Raw genomic sequence first — 22227 nt, forward strand, 5'->3', positions numbered from 1 at the left:
TTACCCTCATCTCACTCTCTCCAATTCCCTCTTTTCTAACTGTCCCTTCCTGTGACACACTCCAATGCTCCGAGACAGTCTGGTAAGGGAGGATATGTGGTTTGGTCTGGTGATTCTAATGTGATGTCATTCTCTTTTTAAAGCAGGGAGGATACTTATCCGGCCATGGAATATGTGATCTACAAAGGGAGAACTTCATAGGACAATATTTTCCAGCGCCGCACAGAGGAAAATGGTTATTTCACCATTAAACTAAACCACTGTGAACCAGCTCCTCTCCAGGGTCTGGGGTATTCTGAAGAGGAATCTCGACATAATGCCCTTGGACATTAAACTATTAACAGTATGGATGATGATTTAACAGTGGTTATTGTGAGACTAATGAACAATGACTGTAATGAATAGTTTAATAATCATAGAACTCAAAAGCAAGACGGTGACACACTACGCTGTTAAATAATGACAAGATAGTGAATTGCATCAGTAGAACGTGACGACCCAGTTTATCAGTGGAATGTGACGACCCAGTTTATCAGTGGAATGTGACGACCCAGTTTATCAGTAGAATGTGACGACCCAGTTTATCAGTGGAATGTGACGACCCAGTTTATCAGTAGAACGTGACGACCCAGTTTATCAGTGGAATGTGACGACCCAGTTTATCAGTAGAACGTGACGACCCAGTTTATCAGTAGAATGTGACGACCCAGTTTATCAGTGGGATGTGACAACCCAGTTTATCAGTGGAATGTGACGAACCAGTTTATCAGTAGAATGTGATGACCCAGTTTATCAGCGGAATGTGACGACCCAGTTTATCAGCGGAATGTGACGACCCAGTTTATCAGCAGAATGTGACGACCCAGTTTTTACAGTGGAATGTGATGTCCCAGTTTATCAGTGGAATGTGATGACCCAGTTTATCAGTGGAATGTGACGAACCAGTTTATCAGCAGAATGTGACGACCCAGTTTTTACAGTGGAATGTGATGACCCAGTTTATCAGTGGAATGTGATGACCCAGTTTATCAGTGGAATGTGACGAACCAGTTTATCAGCAGAATGTGATGACCCAGTTTATCAGCAAAATGTGACGACCTAGTTTATCAGCAGAATGTGACAGCCCAGTTTTTACAGTGGAATGTGATGACCCAGTTTATCAGTGGAATGTGACGACCCAGTTTATCAGCAGAATGTGACGACCCAGTTTTTACAGTGGAATGTGATGACCCAGTTTATCAGTGGAATGTGATGACCCAGTTTATCAGTGGAATGTGATGACCCAGTTTATCAGTAGAATGTGACGACCCAGTTTATCAGCAGAATGTGACGACCCAGTTTTTACAGTGGAATGTGATGACCCAGTTTATCAGTGGAATGTGATGACCCAGTTTATCAGTAGAATGTGACGACCCAGTTTATCAGTAGAATGTGACGACCCAGTTTATCAGTAGAATGTGACAACCCAGTTTATCAGTGGAATGTGACGACCCAGTTTATCAGTGGAATGTGACGACCCAGTTTATCAGCAGAATGTGACGACCCAGTTTATCAGTAGAATGTGACGACCCAGTTTATCAGTAGAATGTGACGACCCAGTTTATCAGTGGAATGTGACGACCCAGTTTATCAGAGGAATGTGACGACCCAGTTTATCAGTGGAATGTGACGACCCAGTTTATCAGCGGAATGTGACGACCCAGTTTATCAGCAGAATGTGATGACCCAGTTTATCAGTGGAATGTGACGACCCAGTTTATCAGTGGAATGTGACGACCCAGTTTATCAGTAGAATGTGACGACCCAGTTTATAAGTGGAATGTGACGACCCAGTTTATCAGTGGAATGTGACGACCCAATTTATCAGTAGAACGTGACGACCCAGTTTATCAGTAGAATGTGACGACCCAGTTTATCAGTGGGATGTGACAACCCAGTTTATCAGTAGAATGTGACGACCCAGTTTATCAGCGGAATGTGACGACCCAGTTTATCAGTGGAATGTGACGACCCAGTTTATCAGCAGAATGTGACGACCCAGTTTATCAATGGAATGTGACGACCCAGTTTATCAGTGGAATGTGACGACCCAGTTTATCAGTAGAACGTGACGACCCAGTTTATCAGTAGAATGTGACGACCCAGTTAATCAGTGGGATGTGACGACCCAGTTTATCAGTACAATGTGACGACCCAGTTTATCAGTGGAATGTGACGACCCAGTTTATCAGCGGAATGTGACGACCCAGTTTATCAGTGGAATGTGACGACCCAGTTTATCAGTGGAATGTGACGACCCAGTTTATCAGCAGAATGTGACGACCCAGTATATCAGCAGAATGTGACGACCCAGTTTTTACGGTGGAATGTGATGACCCAGTTTATCAGCAGAATGTGACGACCTAGTTTATCAGCAGAATGTGACGACCCAGTTTTTACAGTGGAATGTGATGACCCAGTTTATCAGTGGAATGTGACGACCCAGTTTATCAGCAGAATGTGACGACCCAGTTTTTACAGTGGAATGTGATGACCCAGTTTATCAGTGGAATGTGATGACCCAGTTTATCAGTGGAATGTGATGACCCAGTTTATCAGTAGAATGTGACGACCCAGTTTATCAGCAGAATGTGACGACCCAGTTTTTACAGTGGAATGTGATGACCCAGTTTATCAGTGGAATGTGATGACCCAGTTTATCAGTAGAATGTGACGACCCAGTTTATCAGTAGAATGTGATGACCCAGTTTATCAGTGGAATATGACGACCCAGTTTATCAGTAGAATGTGACGACCCAGTTTATCAGCGGAATGTGACGACCCAGTTTATCAGTAGAATGTGATGACCCAGTTTATCAGTGGAATGTGACGACCCAGTTTATCAGTGGAATGTGACGACCCAGTTTATCAGTGGAATGTGACGACCCAGTTTATCAGCGGAATGTGACGACCCAGTTTATCAGCAGAATGTGATGACCCAGTTTATCAGCATAATGTGACTACCCAGTTTATCAGTAGAATGTGATGACCCAGTTTATCAGTAGAATATGACGACCCAGTTTATCAGTAGAATGTGATGAGCCAGTTTATCAGTAGAATGTGACAACCCAGTTTATCAGTAGAATGTGACGACCCAGTTTATCAGTAGAATGTGACGAACCAGTTTATCAGCGGAATGTGATGACCCAGTTTATCAGCAGAATGTGACGACCCAGTTTATCAGCAGAATGTGACGACCCAGTTTTTACTGTGGAATGTGATGACCCAGTTTATCAGTGGAATGTGACGACCCAGTTTATCAGCAGAATGTGACGACCCAGTTTTTACAGTGGAATGTGATGACCCAGTTTATCAGTGGAATGTGATGACCCAGTTTATCAGTGGAATGTGATGACCCAGTTTATCAGTAGAATGTGACGACCCAGTTTATCAGCAGAATGTGACGACCCAGTTTTTACAGTGGAATGTGACGACCCAGTTTATCAGCAGAATGTGATGACCCAGTTTATCAGCAGAATGTGACGACCCAGTTTATCAGCAGAATGTGACGACCCAGTTTTTACAGTGGAATGTGATGACCCAGTTTATCAGTGGAATGTGACGACCCAGTTTATCAGCAGAATGTGATGACCCAGTTTATCAGCAGAATGTGACGACCTAGTTTATCAGCAGAATGTGACGACCCAGTTTTTACAGTGGAATGTGATGACCCAGTTTATCAGTGGAATGTGACGACCCAGTTTATCAGCAGAATGTGACGACCCAGTTTTTACAGTGGAATGTGATGACCCAGTTTATCAGTGGAATGTGATGACCCAGTTCATCAGTGGAATGTGATGACCCAGTTTATCAGTAGAATGTGACGACCCAGTTTATCAGCAGAATGTGACGACCCAGTTTTTACAGTGGAATGTGATGACCCAGTTTATCAGTGGAATGTGATGACCCAGTTTATCAGTAGAATGTGACAACCCAGTTTATCAGTAGAATGTGATGACCCAGTTTATCAGTGGAATATGACGACCCAGTTTATCAGTAGAATGTGACGACCCAGTTTATCAGCGGAATGTGACGACCCAGTTTATCAGTAGAATGTGACGACCCAGTTTATCAGTGGAATGTGACGACCCAGTTTATCAGTGGAATGTGACGACCCAGTTTATCAGTGGAATGTGACGACCCAGTTTATCAGCGGAATGTGACGACCCAGTTTATCAGCAGAATGTGATGACCCAGTTTATCAGCATAATGTGACTACCCAGTTTATCAGTAGAATGTGACGACCCAGTTTATCAGTAGAATATGACGACCCAGTTTATCAGTAGAATGTGATGAGCCAGTTTATCAGTAGAATGTGACAACCCAGTTTATCAGTAGAATGTGACGACCCAGTTTATCAGTAGAATGTGACGACCCAGTTTATCAGCAGAATGTGATGACCCAGTTTATCAGCAGAATGTGACGACCCAGTTTATCAGCAGAATGTGACGACCCAGTTTTTACAGTGGAATGTGATGACCCAGTTTATCAGTGGAATGTGATGACCCAGTTCATCAGTGGAATGTGATGACCCAGTTTATCAGTAGAATGTGACGACCCAGTTTATCAGCAGAATGTGACGACCCAGTTTTTACAGTGGAATGTGATGACCCAGTTTATCAGTGGAATGTGATGACCCAGTTTATCAGTAGAATGTGACGACCCAGTTTATCAGTAGAATGTGATGACCCAGTTTATCAGTGGAATATGACGACCCAGTTTATCAGTAGAATGTGACGACCCAGTTTATCAGCGGAATGTGACGACCCAGTTTATCAGTAGAATGTGACGACCCAGTTTATCAGTGGAATGTGACGACCCAGTTTATCAGTGGAATGTGACGACCCAGTTTATCAGTGGAATGTGACGACCCAGTTTATCAGCGGAATGTGACGACCCAGTTTATCAGCAGAATGTGATGACCCAGTTTATCAGCATAATGTGACTACCCAGTTTATCAGTAGAATGTGACGACCCAGTTTATCAGTAGAATATGACGACCCAGTTTATCAGTAGAATGTGATGAGCCAGTTTATCAGTAGAATGTGACAACCCAGTTTATCAGTAGAATGTGACGACCCAGTTTATCAGTAGAATGTGACGACCCAGTTTATCAGCAGAATGTGATGACCCAGTTTATCAGCAGAATGTGACGACCCAGTTTATCAGCAGAATGTGACGACCCAGTTTTTACTGTGGAATGTGATGACCCAGTTTATCAGTGGAATGTGACGTCCCAGTTTATCAGCAGAATGTGACGACCCAGTTTTTACAGTGGAATGTGATGACCCAGTTTATCAGTAGAATGTGATGACCCAGTTTATCAGTAGAATGTGATGACCCAGTTTATCAGTGGAATGTGACGACCCAGTTTATCAGTGGAATGTGACGACCCAGTTTATCAGTGGAATGTGACGACCCAGTTTATCAGCGGAATGTGACGACCCAGTTTATCAGCAGAATGTGATGACCCAGTTTATCAGCAGAATGTGACGACCCAGTTTATCAGTAGAATGTGACGACCCAGTTTATCAGTAGAATATGACGACCCAGTTTATCAGTAGAATGTGATGAGCCAGTTTATCAGTAGAATGTGACAACCCAGTTTATCAGTAGAATGTGACGACCCAGTTTATCAGTAGAATGTGACGACCCAGTTTATCAGCAGAATGTGACGACCCAGTTTTTACAGCGGAATGTGATGACCCAGTTTATCAGTGGAATGTGATGACCCAGTTTATCAGTAGAATGTGACGACCCAGTTTATCAGTAGAATGTGACGACCCAGTTTATCAGTGGAATGTGACGACCCAGTTTATCAGTGGAATGTGACGACCCAGTTTATCAGCAGAATGTGACGACCCAGTTTATCAGTAGAATGTGACGACCCAGTTTATCAGTAGAATGTGACGACCCAGTTTATCAGTGGAATGTGACGACCCAGTTTATCAGTGGAATGTGACGACCCAGTTTATCAGTGGAATGTGACGACCCAGTTTATCAGCGGAATGTGACGAACCAGTTTATCAGCGGAATGTGACGACCCAGTTTATCAGTGGAATGTGACGACCCAGTTTATCAGTGGAATGTGATGACCCAGTTTATCAGTAGAATGTGACGACCCAGTTTATCAGTGGAATGTGACGACCCAGTTTTTCAGTGGAATGTGACGACCCAGTTTATCAGTAGAACGTGACGACCCAGTTTATCAGTAGAATGTGACGACCCAGTTTATCAGTGGGATGTGATGACCCAGTTTATCAGTAGAATGTGATGACCCAGTTTATCAGTGGAATGTGACGACCCAGTTTATCAGTGGAATGTGACGACCCAGTTTATCAGTGGAATGTGACGACCCAGTTTATCAGTGGAATGTAACGACCCAGTTTATCAGTGGAATGTGACGACCCAGTTTATCAGCAGAATGTGACGACCCAGTTTATCAGCAGAATGTGTGAACCCAGTTTTTACAGTGGAATGTGATGACCCAGTTTATCAGTGGAATGTGACGACCCAGTTTATCAGCAGAATGTGACGACCCAGTTTTTACAGTGGAATGTGATGACCCAGTTTATCAGTGGAATGTGATGACCCAGTTTATCAGTGGAATATGACGACCCAGTTTATCAGCAGAATGTGATGACCCAGTTTATCAGCAGAATGTGACGACCCAGTTTTTACAGTGGAATGTGACGACCCAGTTTATCAGTGGAATGTGACGACCCAGTTTATCAGCAGAATGTGACAACCCAGTTTTTACAGTGGAATGTGATGACCCAGTTTATCAGTGGAATGTGATGACCCAGTTTATCAGTGGAATGTGATGACCCAGTTTATCAGTAGAATGTGACGACCCAGTTTATCAGCAGAATGTGACGACCCAGTTTTTACAGTGGAATGTGATGACCCAGTTTATCAGTGGAATGTGGTGACCCAGTTTATCAGTAGAATGTGACGACCCAGTTTATCAGTAGAATGTGATGACCCAGTTTATCAGTGGAATGTGACGACCCAGTTTATCAGTGGAATGTGACGACCCAGTTTATCAGCAGAATGTGACGACCCAGTTTATCAGTGGAATGTGACGACCCAGTTTATCAGTGGAATGTGACGACCCAGTTTATCAGTAGAATGTGACGACCCCGTTTATCAGTAGAATGTGATGACCCAGTTTATTCTCTATTCTACCCTCTATCCCAGCCTTCTATTCCTCTATTCTCTATTCTATCCTCTAACCAAACCTTCTATCCCTCTTTTCTCTATTCTATCCTCTAACCCAACCTTCTATTCCTCTATTCTCTATTCTATCCTCTATGCTAACCTTCTATTCCTCTATTCTCTATTCTATCCTCTATCCTAACCTTCTATCCCTCTTTTCTCTATTCTATCCTCTATCCTAACCTTCTATCCCTCTATTCTCTATTCTACCCTCTATCCTAACCTTCTATTCCTCTATTCTCTATTCTACCCTCTAACCCAACCTTCTATTCCTCTATTCTTTACTCTATTCCCCGATCCTAGCCTTCTATCCCTCTCTCATTCATGGGCCAGAGTAGTTGATACTGGGTTCTTACATGGTTCTTTGATGAAAATGTTCTACCTGTCTGGAATCATAAATGGTTCTCCTACAGTGACAAAGTGGACCTTCATCTAAGGTGTTACCTATGTGTTCTAGTGTACTGAAAGGAGAAATCACCTGGGACAGTTTAGCTCCAATTTCGATATTCTTCAGAAACTTGACCAGGAAATCAATGATGCTGGTCCAGGGCCAGATACTGTTGGAGCCGTCAAGAACCATGACAATGTCAAGCTCTTTGGCACACTCTGTAATGGGGCAGTTATTATTGGTGTAACACAACCAATATACAGTATCACATATCACATACAATGTAGAAGTCCGTTCAAGAACATTACATGTGTGTTTTGTACATTATTGTTTAAACTATAGTTGACAACAGTTTTGACAATAAATGCATTAAATAGTTGGCTTGGGCTGTGGAGAGAGATGAAGAGAGGTGGAGAGAGGTATAGAGAGATGTGGAGAGAGGAGAGAGGTGGAGAGAGGTAGAGAGAGATGTGGAGAGAGGAGAGAGGTGGAGAGAGGTAGAGAGAGGTGGAGAGAGGAGAGAGATGGAGAGAGGAGAGAGGTGGAGAGAGGTATAGAGAGATGTGGAGAGAGGAGAGAGGTGGAGAGAGGTAGAGAGAGGTGGAGAGAGGAGAGAGATGGAGAGAGGAGAGAGGTGGAGAGAGGTATAGAGAGATGTGGAGAGAGGAGAGAGGTGGAGAGAGGTATAGAGAGATGTGAAGAGAGGAGAGAGGTGGAGAGAGGTAGAGAGAGGTGGAGAGAGGAGAGAGATGGAGAGAGGAGAGAGGTGGAGAGAGGTGAAGAGAGGTGGAGAGAGGTGGAGAGAGGTGGAGAGAGGTGGAGAGAGGAGGAGTGAGGTGGAGAGAGGAGGAGAGAGGAAGAGTGAGGTGGAGAGAGGTGAAGAGAGGTGGAGAGAGGTGGAGAGAGGTGGAGAGAGGAGGAGTGAGGTGGAGAGAGGAGGAGAGAGGAAGAGTGAGGTGGAGAGAGGTGAAGAGAGGTGTAGAGAGATGGAGAGAGGAGGATTGAGATGGAGAGAGGAGGAGAGGTGGAGAGAGGAGAAGGGTGGAGAAAGGTAGAGAGAGGTGGAGAGAGGAGAGAGGTGGAGAGAGGAGGAGAGAGGTGGAGAGAGGTGAAGAGAGGTGGAGAGAGGTGGAGAGAGGAGGAGTGAGGTGAAGAGAGGAGGACAGAGGAGGAATGAGGTGGAGAGAGGTGAAGAGAGGTGGAGAGAGGTGAAGAGAGGGAGAATGCAACAACACAGCTCTCCCATCTAGTCCCTCTAAGACCTGTACAAATATTTTTAACTTATATTTTAAAAGTAATGTAATGGACATGCCTTTTAAGTGGTATGCTGGTATTTTGAAACACATTCACAGGCTACATTAGAACCCACTTAGAATTCATGTCCATTACTGTGCCTAAAACTACAGAGTGGTGAGGAGCTGTGGAGTTCACTGTACTGTTACCTTCACACATTGATCCCTCAGTGTGGAGAGAAGACAGAGATGACAACTCACTAAACTCGGTCCTAACTTGGGCATGCATGGGGGAGTTGAGAGACTGGACAGTAGTTTACGCTAAGCGGAATGTTCTTATGTACACAAGTGATGTCTCTCTCTGGCCACGTGGCTCTGAGGTATGGGAATGGAGGAATGGAGAGTGTTGGGGCGGGGTGGAGAGAGATGGTGAGTAGAAGTTTGAGGGATAGTGTTTCTCTGGTCTGTGTTTTATTTATAATTTTTTTATTTAACCTTTATTTAACTAGACAAGTCAGTTAAAAACTCATTGTTATTTACAATGACGGCCTACCAAAAGGAAAAAGGCCTCCTGTGGGGACGGTGGCCTGACTTAGAATTCCTCACAATCAAATGTCGACCGCATTATCTACCAAGGGAATTCTCTTAGATTATAATCACAGCCGTATATATTCCCCCCCAAGCAGACACATCAATGGCTCTGAACGAACTTTATTTGACTCTTTGCAAACTGGAAACCACATATCCTGAGGCTGCATTCATTGTAGCTGGGGATTTTAACAAGGCTAATCTGAAAACAAGACTCCCTAAATTGTAGCAGCATATCGATTGCGCAACCAGGGCTGGTAAAACCAACAACATTAAAATGTGTTCTGTGTTCTGTGCCTTGGGGTGGAGGGATGTTGAGAGGAATAGGGGGTGTAGCAGCAAGGTTGCTTAAGATTGACTTCGAAATTAGGAGGTTGGGAGATGCCTTCAAAACCCGCCACTAGGGGCAGCGTTGAGCGCGATGCAATTACCATCAAGTAGGCTTGGGTTTTGCTAGGGTGCTGCGGATCAGGATGGCGGGTGGGCGCTTAAGCCGCGAACTCCAGCTCTGAGGGTCATGTGTTTAATAACCCTAACCCAATCCCTTAACCATTAACTTAACCAATTGGAATGAATGCCTAAACTTAACAGTGTAGTTGTGTCCGTGTGTAAAGGGAGGAGTGTGAGGGGTACTGTCGTCTTGCTAGAGTTAGGGTGAACTTGTACCTTGCACAGCCGGGGCGATGGAGTTGAGCACCTGGAAGGTTGAGCTGACGTTGGTACAGACCCCAGAGATGTATGTCTGCTGACCACACATGTAGCCATACTGTGGACCACAAGCCTGGAAGACAAGAGCACACACGTGCGCACACACACACTTGTCACGGCGGGATCTGAAACAGGGTTTGCCACAGGAAAAACCTTAACTCTTAGCCCAATAGGAAATGCACACAAACACACACACCGGGTTAAGGTGTTTAATTTGGACTCAAAGTAACTGTCTCTCTGAAGTACATGATCTGATTGGTTAAAAAGACTCTCTATTCAACAGTCCTTATATGAGCAGTGAGGTATAAGCCCAGTAAAAAGGCAGAGAGGAAAGATCTGGTCAGACCCGGGCCTTGTAATTAATCTCTTATAATGTCATTATTATAAATACTCAGACCCATTCATTTAGAGAGAGAGAGAGAGAGAGAGAGAGAAACAGGGAGAGAGAGACAGAGAGAGAGAGAGAGAGAGAAACAGGGAGAGAGAGAGAGAGAGAGAGAGAGAGAGATGGGGGTCTGCAATTGCAAACAATATTTGGAAAATGGAATTACTTTAAATACTATAACTCTTCCAGATTATGTTCTTAGTGTTTTCCTACAATTTACTCCCCATATGAGGGATGTAGGAGTTTACAACTCAAACCAGTATTGATGAATCTGTTTTGTTTAACAACCGTACAGTGTGTGTGATATGTATGTCAGCTCTACATACAGTAACAACCGTACAGTGTGTGTGATATGTATGTCAGCTCTACATACAGTAACAACCGTACAGTGTGTGTGATATATATGTCAGCTCTACATACAGTAACAACCGTACAGTGTGTGTGATATGTATGTCAGCTCTACATACAGTAACAACCGTACAGTGTGTGTGATATATATGTCAGCTCTACATACAGTAACAACCGTACAGTGTGTGTGATATATATGTCAGCTCTACATACAGTAACAACCGTACAGTGTGTGTGATATATGTCAGCTCTACATACAGTAACAACCGTACAGTGTGTGTGATATATATGTCAGCTCTACATACAGTAACAACCGTACAGTGTGTGTGATATATATGTCAGCTCTACATACAGTAACAACCGTACATTGTGTGTGATATATATGTCAGCTCTACATACAGTAACAACCGTACAGTGTGTGTTATATATATGTCAGCTCTACATACAGTAACAACCGTACAGTGTGTGTGATATATATGTCAGCTCTACATACAGTAACAACCGTACAGTGTGTGTGACATATATGTCAGCTCTACATACAGTAACAACCGTACAGTGTGTGTGATATATATGTCAGCTCTACATACAGTAACAACCGTACAGTGTGTGTGATATATATGTCAGCTCTACATACAGTAACAACCGTACAGTGTGTGTGATATACAGTTGAAGTCAGAAGTTTACATACACTTAGGTTGGAGTCATTAAAACTCGTTTTTCAACCACTCCACAAATTTCTTGTTAACAAACTATAGTTTTGGCAAGTCGGTTAGGACATCTACTTTGTGCATGACACAAGTCATTTTTACAACAATAGTTTACAGACAGATTATTTCGCTTATAATTCACTGTATCGCAATTTAAGTGGGTCAGAAGTTTACATACACTACGTTGACTGTGCCTTTAAACAGCTTGGAAAATTCCAGAAAATTATGGCATGGCTTTAGAAGCTTCTGATAGGCTAAGTGACATCATTTGAGTCAATAGGAGGTGTACCTGTGGATGTATTTCAAGGTCTACCTTCAAACTCAGTGCCTCTTTGCTTGACATCATGGGAAAATCAAAAGAAATCAGCCAAGACCTCAGAAAAAAATGGAGACCTCCACAAGTCTGGTTCATCCTTGGGAGCAATTTCCAAACGCCTGAAGGTATCAGGCTCATCTGTACAAACAATAGTACGCAAGTATAATCACTATGGGACCACACAGTCGTCATACCGCTCAGGAAGGAGACTCGTTCTGTCTCCTAGAGCTGAACGTAAAAGTGCAAATCAATCCCAGAACAACAGCAAATGACCTTGTGGTCTGGGTACAAAAGTATCTATATCCACAGTCAAACAAGTCCTACATCAACATAACCTGAAAGGCCACTCAGGAAGGAAGAAGCTACTGCTCCAAAATCGCCATTAAAAGCCAGACTACGGTTTGCAACTGCACATGGGGACAAAGATCAAGCCGAAGAACACCATCCCAACCGTGAAGCATGGGGGTGGCAGCATCATGTTGTGGGGGTGCTTTGCTGCAGGAGGGACTGGTGCACTTCACAAAATAGATGGTATCCTGAGGAAGGAAAATTATGTGGATATATTGAAGCAACATCTCAAGACATCAGAACTTAAAGCTTGGTCGCAAATGGACAATGACGTCAAACATACACCCAAGTTGTGGCAAAACGGCTTAAGGACAACAAAGTCAAGGCCTTGGAGTGGCCATCACAAAGCCCTGACCTCAATCCTATAGAAAATGTGTGGGCAGAACTGAAAAAGTGTGTGCAAGCAAGGAGGCCTACAAAACTGACTCAGTTACACCAGCTCTGTCAGGAGGAATGGGCCAAAATTCACCCAACTTATTGTGGACGGCTTGTGGAAGGCTACCCGAAACGTTTGACCCAAGTTAATCAATTTAAAGGCAATGCTACCAAATACTATTTGAGTGTATGTGAACTTCTGACCCACTGGGAATGTGATGAAAGAAATAAAAGTTGAAATATATCATTCTCTCTACTATTATTCTGACATTTTGCGTTCTTAAAATGAAGTGGGGATCCTAAATGACCTAAGACAGGGAATTTTTACTAGGATTAAATGTCAGGAATTGTGAAAAACTGAGTTTAAATATATTTGGCTAATGTGTATGTAAACCTCCGACTTTATCTGTATATGTCAGCTCTACATACTGTAACAACTGTACAGTCCACTGGCTCTTGCAGTCCAGGGCTGCCATCTACATTGTCACGTGTCCTCTTACCAGAAAGCCTCCTTGAGGGTTGGTAACCAACGTCGTTCCCATGGTCATGTTTTCCTTGACTTCGTGTAAATTAGGAATTGTTGTGTTTTCTGGGAAAATATGGAATAAAGTCAGTGAAAGAAAGAAAAAACAGCTGCTCAAATTCCTGTATAATTTTCCCATAGAAAGACAGACAGACCACCCCTCAAGCCCCTCTTGAACCCCTCCGGACTTCACTTTTAACAATGTGCACTATTGACATGTAGTTATTTATAGGATCGTTCATTACTTGAGCTATGATCTAACTCTACAGTCTTCATATTTTGTTTTCCAGCATAAATACTGTAGTCTGGTAAGAGCATGACTCTAGCTATGCCAGGGTTGTGAGTTTTGATTCCAGCTGGGGTCACAAATACTCAAATGTATGCATGCTCTCAGAAGCCATCAAGCTATAGGACAATACAGCCATTGTAAGACTGACACTGTATATGACCAGATTGTCATGTGGAGGACAGATACCCTTATATCTCTTACAACCTTTAGCAGGTTATACATCAACAATGCATTTTCTACAGATACCAAAATAACCGATAATGTTCATGTTAAATATATAATAAATTATATTATGTATCCCAAATGTAATTGATTAAATTCCATTAAATTGATTTAGTAATCCTAACTAAGCTCAACCCATGGGGCGGTGCACAATTGGCCCAGCGTCGTCCGGGTTAGGTGAGGGTTTGACAGGGGTAGTCCGTCATTGTAAAATAAGAATTTGTTCTTAATTAAGTGACTTTCCTAGTTAAATAAATGTTCAATAAAATAAATAATAAATCTTGCCTGCTGGAAGTGAGTCAGTATCAGGGTTGGGGTCAAATCCATTTAATTTCAGTCAATGAAGTTTCCTTCCTTAATTTACTTTACTGAAATGGAATTGACCCCAACCTTGTTCAGTATTGAGTCAGCGTCATTAGAAGGCCAGAAGCTGAAGCATGAAGCAGTGGAACGGTGTCATACTGGTTATCTGGTTAGTTAATGATAATACCGTTGTGAGTGGATGAGATGAGACATTAAAATCCTGTTTATGTAGTGTCTTCCTGTTCTGCTGTCGTGCTGCTGTGCTTCACGTCCTGTCCAGCACACTGCCAGGGAGGCAGGGAGTCCCAGACCAGACCAACACACCATTCAATATTAGAGGCTATGCCTTAGATCAGCTAGTGCTGACAACTGGAGGATCAATAACGCAGTATCAATGACACAAAGACACACACGTTTGTGTAACTATCCTTGTGGGGACCAACCCTAACCCTTAACCTAACCCCAAACTTAAACCTAACCCCTAACCCTTACCCTAATTGTAAACCTAACCCTAAGCCTAAAATAGCCTCTTTCCTTGTGGGGACCTGCGAAATGTCCCCAGTTGTCCGAGTTTTCCTTGTTTTACTATACTTGACCTCACAAGGATAGTTAAAACACACGCATGCACGCACGCACGCACACACACACACACACACACACACACACATACACACGTTCTCACCAGGCAGCTCCAGTTTGATACATCTAGGGTTTGGTCCTTGACCCACACGGCATTTGTAGACATCTCCAGTCCGTTTGGCTGGCTGGCCGGCCAGGGGAGAACCAATCAGCACCCTTTAAAGAGAGACAGAGGAGAGAGGTTAGCAGACTATTCCTTACCCCAGCCACCATAAATCTGACAGGATATGGTGACATTGTAAGCAACAACTGGAAATCACCTCATGACCAGGGGTTGAGTTTTTGGTTTTCTCACTAACAAAACACTATAAGAAAACGTATCTGAAAAAGTGCAGTGGAAAGTATACATTTGAACAGTTAGGCCTACCATGTTTACTCATTACTTTGTTTACATGTTCTGAGTGAGTAACCCACATTCTGCGTTGCAATACAGCTTGTTAGCTGAGTGCGATAACAAACTCCAGCTGGGCTTGGTTCTCTCTCAGAAATCTTTTGAGTAGGATACGAGTCTAAACTATGCTAGTTATCTGCTAGCATGTAAACAGTCCGCTAATTAACATTCCACCCTCCTAATGGCCCCTGATCACCTAAAGAGGGAGCCAGCGGTGGGAACACACAAACACACACACACAGCCATCTGAGAGAGAGAAAGCTGTAATCATCTCAGATCACACAGCTACAGTTACATACTGTATAGACATCTGTGCCTGACCCTCACTGTCCTAGACTCTGTCCAGGCACACTGACCTAGCTGTCCTAGCACACTGACCTAGCTGTCCTAGCACACTGACCTAGCTGTCCAAGCACACTGACCTAGCTGTCCTAGCACACTGAACTAGCACTCTGCCCAAGCACACTGTCCTAGCTGTCCTAGCACACTGAACTAGCACTCTGCCCAAGCACACTGACCTAGCTGTCCTAGCACACTGACCTAGCTGTCCTAGCACACTGACCTAGCTGTCCTAGCACACTGACTTACAGTAGCTGTCCTTGCACACTGACCTAGCTGTCCTAGCACACTGACCTAGCTGTCCTAGCACACTGTCCTAGCTGTCCTAGCACACTGTCCTAGCACACTGACCTAGCTCACTGACCTAGCTGTCCTAGCACACTGTCCTAGCACACTGACCTAGCTCACTGACCTAGCACTCTGACCTAGCACTCCGTCCTAGCACTCTGTCCTAGCACTCTGTCCAAACACACTGACCTAGCACTCTGTCCATGCACACTGACCTAGCACTCTGTCCAAGCACACTGACCTAGCACTCTGTCCTAGCACACTGTCCTAGCACACTGACCTAGCACTCTGACCTAGCACTCTGACCTAGCACACTGACCTAGCACTCTGTCCTAGAGCTCTGTCCTAGCACACTGTCCTAGCACACTGACCTAGCACTCTGACCTAGCACTCTGACCTAGCACACTGACCTAGCACTCTGTCCTAAAGCTCTGTCCTAGCACACTGACCTAGCACTCTGTCCTAGCACACTGACCTAGCACTCTGTCCAAGCACACTGACCTAGCACACTGACCTAGCACTCTGTCCAAGCACACTGACCTAGCACTCTGTCCAAGCACACTGACCTAGCACACTGACATAGCACTCTGACCTAGCACTCCGTCCTAGCACTCTGTCTAGCACTCTGTCCAAACACACTGACCTAGCACTCTGTCCTAGCACACTGACCTAGCACTCTGTCCTAGCACACTGACCTAGCACTCTGTCCAAGCACACTGACCTAGCACACTGACCTAGCACTCTGTCCAAGCACACTGACCTAGCACTCTGTCCAAGCACACTGACCTAGCACACTGACATAGCACTCTGTCTAAGCACACTGACCTAGCACTCTGTCCAAGCACACTGACCTTGCACTCTGTCCTAGCACACTGACCTAGCTGTTTGAGCACACTGACCTAGCACACTGTCCTAGCTGTCATAGCACACTGACCTAGCACACTGTCCTAGCACTCTGTCCTAGCACACTGACCTAGCTGTTTGAGCACACTGACCTAGCACACTGTCCTAGCTGTCATAGCACACTGACCTAGCACACTGACCTAGCTCACTGTCCTAGCTGTCATAGCACACTGTCCAAGCACACTGACCTAGCTCACTGACCTAGCTGTCATAGCACACTGACCTAGCTCACTGACCTAGCTCACTGACCTAGCTGTCATAGCACATTGACCTAGCTCACTGACCTAGCACACTGTCCTAGCACTTTGTCCTAGCACACTGTCCTAGCTGTCATAGCACACTGTCCAAGCACACTGACCTAGCTCACTGTCCTAGCTGTTCTAGCACACTGACCTAGCACACTGTCCTAGCTGTCATAGCACACTGTCCAAGCACACTGACCTAGCAGTCATAGCACACTGACCTAGCTCACTGTCCTAGCTGTTCTAGCACACTGACCTAGCACACTGTCCTAGCTGTCATAGCACACTGTCCAAGCACACTGACCTAGCTGTCATAGCACACTGTCCTAGCACATTGTCCTAGCTGTTCTAGCACACTGTCCTAGCACACTGTCCTAGCTGTCATAGCACACTGTCCAAGCACACTGACCTAGCAGTCATAGCACACTGACCTAGCTCACTGACGTAGCTCACTGACCTAGCTGTCATAGCACACTGACCTAGCTCACTGACCTAGCACACTGACCTAGCTGTCATAGCACACTGTCCTAGCACACTGTCCTAGCTGTTCTAGCACACTGTCCTAGCACACTGTCCTAGCTGTCATAGCACACTGTCCAAGCACACTGACCTAGCAGTCATTGCACACTGACCTAGCTCACTGACCTAGCTCACTGACCTAGCTCACTGACCTAGCTCACTGACCTAGCTGTCATAGCACACTGACCTAGCTCACTGACCTAGCACACTGACCTAGCTGTCATAGCACACTGTCCTAGCACATTGTCCTAGCTGTTCTAGCACACTGTCCTAGCACACTGTCCTAGCTGTCATAGCACACTGTCCAAGCACACTGACCTAGCAGTCATAGCACACTGACCTAGCTCACTGACCTAGCTCACTGACCTAGCTGTCCTAGCACACTGACCTATAACACTGTCCTCGCACACTGATCTAGCTGTCCTAGCACACTGTCCTAGCACTCTGTCCTAGCTCACTGACCTAGCTGTCATAGCACACTGACCTATAACACTGTCCTCGCACACTGATCTAGCTGTCCTAGCACACTGTCCTAGCACTCTGTACAAGCACTCTGTCCAAGCACACTGTCCAAGCACACTGACCTAGCACACTGAACTAGCACTCTGTCCAAGCACACTGACCTAGCACTCTGTCCAAGCACACTGACCTAGCACTCTGTCCAAGCACACTGAACTAACACTCTGTCCTAGCACTCTGTCCAAGGACACTGTCCTAGCACACTGAACTAGCACTCTGTCCTAGCACTCTGTCCAAGCACACTGTCCTAGCACACTGAACTAGCACACTGTCCTAGCACTCTGTCCAAGCACACTTTCCTAGCACACTGACCTAGCACACTGTCCTAGAACACTGACCTAGCACATTGACCTAGCACACTGTCCTAGCTGTTCTAGCACACTGACCTAGCACACTGACCTAGCCCACTGTCCTAGCTGTCCTAGCACACTGACCTAGCACACTGACCTAGCACACTGTCCTAGCACACTGTCCTAGCACACTGACCTAGCACACTGACCTAGCACACTGTCCTAGCACACTGTCCTAGCACACTGACCTAGCCCTTGCTTTGCCATTCCATCTGTGAATGATCACTCACTTTACATCTACAGTAACCCAGGTTAAGATCATTGACCTCACATCTACAGTAACCCAGGTTAAGTAACGTAGGCATCTAGGCACAATTTCTCTCTCTTTCTTTTTCTCTCTCGCTCTCTCTCTCTTTCTCTCTATCTCTCTGATTTTAAGGGAGGTTTGTGTAAATTATAAGCCCAACCAAGGCTCTGCTCCAATATCAACACATACTGCTAGCATATGTCTTTAAATTAAACTAGTGTCAGGAATGCATTCTATGGTATGGTATGTTAGTATGTGTAGTATTTGTGCACTAGAAAGTAACTGGAACTATCAGGTCTTGCTTTAACATGATCTTTGGGTGAAATTACAAGTGTAAACATGCCTTCAAGTGGTATGCAAGTGTGGATATTGGAACAAACACATAACTAGCCCCCGTCACTCTTATACAGTGGTATCTATCTGTGTACACGTGAGAGTAACTGGAGCCATCAGGGAATTCTCTACATGAACTCTGTAAAAGAAGAAAGCTGTGGGATCGTTCATCGTTCCTCATCACAGCTGCTCCTGCTGATTGAGAAGGACTGAATTACTGTAACTGGTCCCATATGAGTTTAATAAGCCCATTCCAGCTGAATGTATGTGGATAGTTAGCTAGTTAGAGGTTGAATCCCAAATGGCCCCCTATTCCCTATTTATGTAGTAGTGTACTGTGTAGGGAATAGGGTGCCATTTAGGACACACACAGAGGCTCACACTGTCAGGGCCTCCGTAGGAGAACTATAGGGGCCGACTGTCTCTCTCTCTCTCTCTCTCTCTCTCTCTCTCTCTCTCTCTCTCTCTCTCTGTCTGAGGGAACAGTACCTTTCTCTAAAGGGGGGCAGACGTAGTTTACTAGCATGTAAATATGTGTTCCTTGACCAATTAAGAGAGAGATCATGGTTTCACGGTGTCTTTACTGGCGGGCTGAGTGGATACTCTGGTAGGTTGTGTTCACTTAACAAGCGGAGGGAGGGACTCTTTATATGAGACAGACGGTGTTAGGCTGCAGGCCTAACTGGCCTAACTGATACAAGCGGGAATGGGATGGGGAGTTGGGGGTGTAGAACAACCTCTTTTTGTTTCTCTTTTCTTTACATACCAATTTTATTATTACAAAATCCTGTATGTTCAATATGTTCATTTCTCTAAAAAGGAAAAAAATATGAAATTGTCAACTTTACAGGGAGGGACACACAAGTCACGATATGATTGCAATCGGTATTGCAAGATACTGTATCTCAATGTTGAACTTGTTCAGCTAACAGGAAACCAAACTACTGTCAGGGTTGGGGTCAATTCCATTTCAATTCCAGTCAATTCAGAAACTAAACCAAATTCCAATTCCAATTGAAAATGTTCCTCATTGAAATTCATTGAAGAGATTTAGAATTGGAATTTCAGTGTACTTCTTGAATTGATTGGAATTTAAATGGAATTGACCCCAACCCTGACCACCAGGACAGTGGCCTTGTCCGAAATCTGTCTTGCCTACTACTTACTAAAACTACATACTGTGCACTAATCGTACTACATCATTTTTTGGAAAGCAGTGATTAGTCAACAACCAATACAGTGAGCAACAAATAACGCACTAGGCTCACCCATCATGAGAATGCGTCATCCAATGTGCACGCTATTCGTTAAATTTATTAAAGAGATCGTCCTCTTATTTCATTATCAGCTGATGATAAGCTGCTGTCAAACACAGGTGAGTCTGGAAAGCCCATTCCCTTCCTCAAAAGTGTGCAGTGAATTCCACTCAATGAAAAGCCGAAATCATCTGAATTAGTATAACATCCTGGAATTTAAAGCATACTCGATTACCCAACGTTCTATTTTCACATACCTAAAATAATACTACTTAGAACGCAAGTATGGGTGTTCAGACATGGTGACAAGTGTTAGAATGGGTTCAAATAGACCTGGGTTCAAATAGTATTTGTTTTCTCTTTAAATACTTTGTGTTTTATTGAGCCTGGCTGGAGTGCCAGTTGGGCTGAGTTTGCTGTTTAAACTTTTGGTACTATTTCATTGATTCCATGGAACCAGGCAAGCTTAATCAAGTGCAGCTAAAGTATTTGAAAGAAAACGGACACTATGTGAACCCAGGTCTTGTGGATGATAACACGAATGGACTCACCACTTCCCCTCACTGTTCTCAAACTGCTGGACTGAGTATCCAAACATGTCCTCCAGCGGACCATTGAAAGTCTCCCCATTCTTGTCATCCACGTTAAATGACAACACACACGGCAGCAACACTGCAAGAAAAGAACTGTTGTTACTACAGAGAAAACAAAGACTTTTATTTGAGAAAAGATGCAGTCAAAAACGTGATTTTCATGTGTTTCATATATATATTTACACACTATGAGGTTGTGAAAATGATGATAATGCCATTTTAGTGTAAGAGCTGTTTGAAAAGACCGCCTGAAATTTAAGCCTGTTTTGGTGGGATGGAGTTTTGGCATTCCATGGTGACATCACCAGGAGGTAAATTAGTTAGTAGACCAATAAAGAAAGAGAGTTCCAAACCTCTCTGCCAATAACAGCTCATTTTCAGTTTTCCCCTCCCCACTAAGACCACTCCCAGACAGTCCTAGCTAAATTCTTGCTTGAGAAATTGCTCTTTGCTAAGAAGCTATTGTGTTTCTTTTTGACCATTTTAATTCTAAACAATCACAGTAAGGTACTTAATTATTACCCAAAAATGATATGATAATGAGATAAAAATGTCATTTTGGTAAAATATTGCAGTGTCAATGATCTTCCCTCATATTTACAAAGTTATTGGCAAGCAGGAAAAATCTAAACCATAAATATTGACACAATATGTTACACAAACAAGAAGCATTGAAAAGTCAGCTGCAGAAATGCAGGATGAAAAACTGGTCACTTTTCCCTTTTAGCACCATTTTGTTATTACAAGTTCTATGGGTGGTATCTTAAATGTTCCTAAACAGGGTTTTTACTTGTGTTTTGTTGCCTTCGCAATACAAATGTAATGTTCATCATGCCAATAAAGCATTTTGAATTGACCTGTATAGAATACAGAAGGCAGTGAGATGGACGTACTATAAGGAAATCATAATCATAACATTATATGACATTTGTAATTTCTTTATTATTTTGGAACTTCTGTGAATGTAATGTTTATTGTTCATTTTTATTGTTTATTTCACTTTTGTATATTATCTACCTCACTTGCTTTGGCAATGTTAACATAGGTTTCCCATGCCAATAAAGCCCTTTGAATTGAATTGAATTGAGAGAGAGAAAGAGAGAAAGAGAGAGAGAGAAAGAAAGAAAGACAGAGAGAGAAAGAGAGAGAGAAAGTGGGAGAGAAAAAGAGAGAGAGAGAGAAAGAGAGAGAGAGAGAGAGAGAGAAAGAGAGAGAGAGAGAAAGTGGGAGAGAGAGAGAAAGAGAGAGAGAGAGAGAAAGAGAGAGAGAGAAAGTGGGAGAGAGAGAGAAAGAGAGAGAGAGAGAAAGTGGGAGAGAGAAAGTGGGAGAGAGAGAGAGAGAGAGAGAGAAAGAGAGAGAGAGAGAAAGAAAGACAGAGAGAAAGAGAGAGAGAGAAAGAGAGAGCCCTTCCTGTGTTCATAGAAGACAGAGGAATGTCATCATAGAATGCTAAGAGAGTTCTGTCTGTCAGAGACCCCTCTGCCTCCTCTGACCTCTAACATCTGACCCCTTCAAGACAATGCCGTCTTCACCAGACCTCTCCAGACCGCTATTTAGCTACTGTGAACTATGGACCGACTAAATATCTAAATATAGACTTTGAACGTCTCATTGTGCTT

At 43.9% G+C, this 22227-nt stretch overlaps 1 protein-coding gene across 2 annotated transcripts in view; it reads right to left on the minus strand.

Annotated features, from left to right (window-relative positions):
* The window catches only part of LOC110537005 (integrin alpha-1), a 73396-nt gene that overhangs the window by 30291 nt on the left and 20878 nt on the right, over window positions 1–22227 (minus strand). For both annotated transcript variants that reach the window (XM_090191770.1, XM_036936981.2), the window contains exons 2-6: window positions 20567–20687; window positions 14672–14784; window positions 13153–13241; window positions 10132–10246; window positions 7736–7863 (exon numbers count right to left, since the gene is read on the minus strand). In XM_090191770.1, the coding sequence (XP_090047896.1) occupies window positions 7736–7863; window positions 10132–10246; window positions 13153–13241; window positions 14672–14784; window positions 20567–20687 (566 nt within the window). The remainder of the gene's footprint in view (window positions 1–7735; window positions 7864–10131; window positions 10247–13152; window positions 13242–14671; window positions 14785–20566; window positions 20688–22227) is intronic.

Source organism: Oncorhynchus mykiss, chromosome 12 (assembly GCF_057628025.1).
Source record: "Oncorhynchus mykiss isolate SJ-2025 chromosome 12, ASM5762802v1, whole genome shotgun sequence".
NCBI classification, from domain to species: Eukaryota; Metazoa; Chordata; class Actinopteri; order Salmoniformes; family Salmonidae; genus Oncorhynchus; species Oncorhynchus mykiss.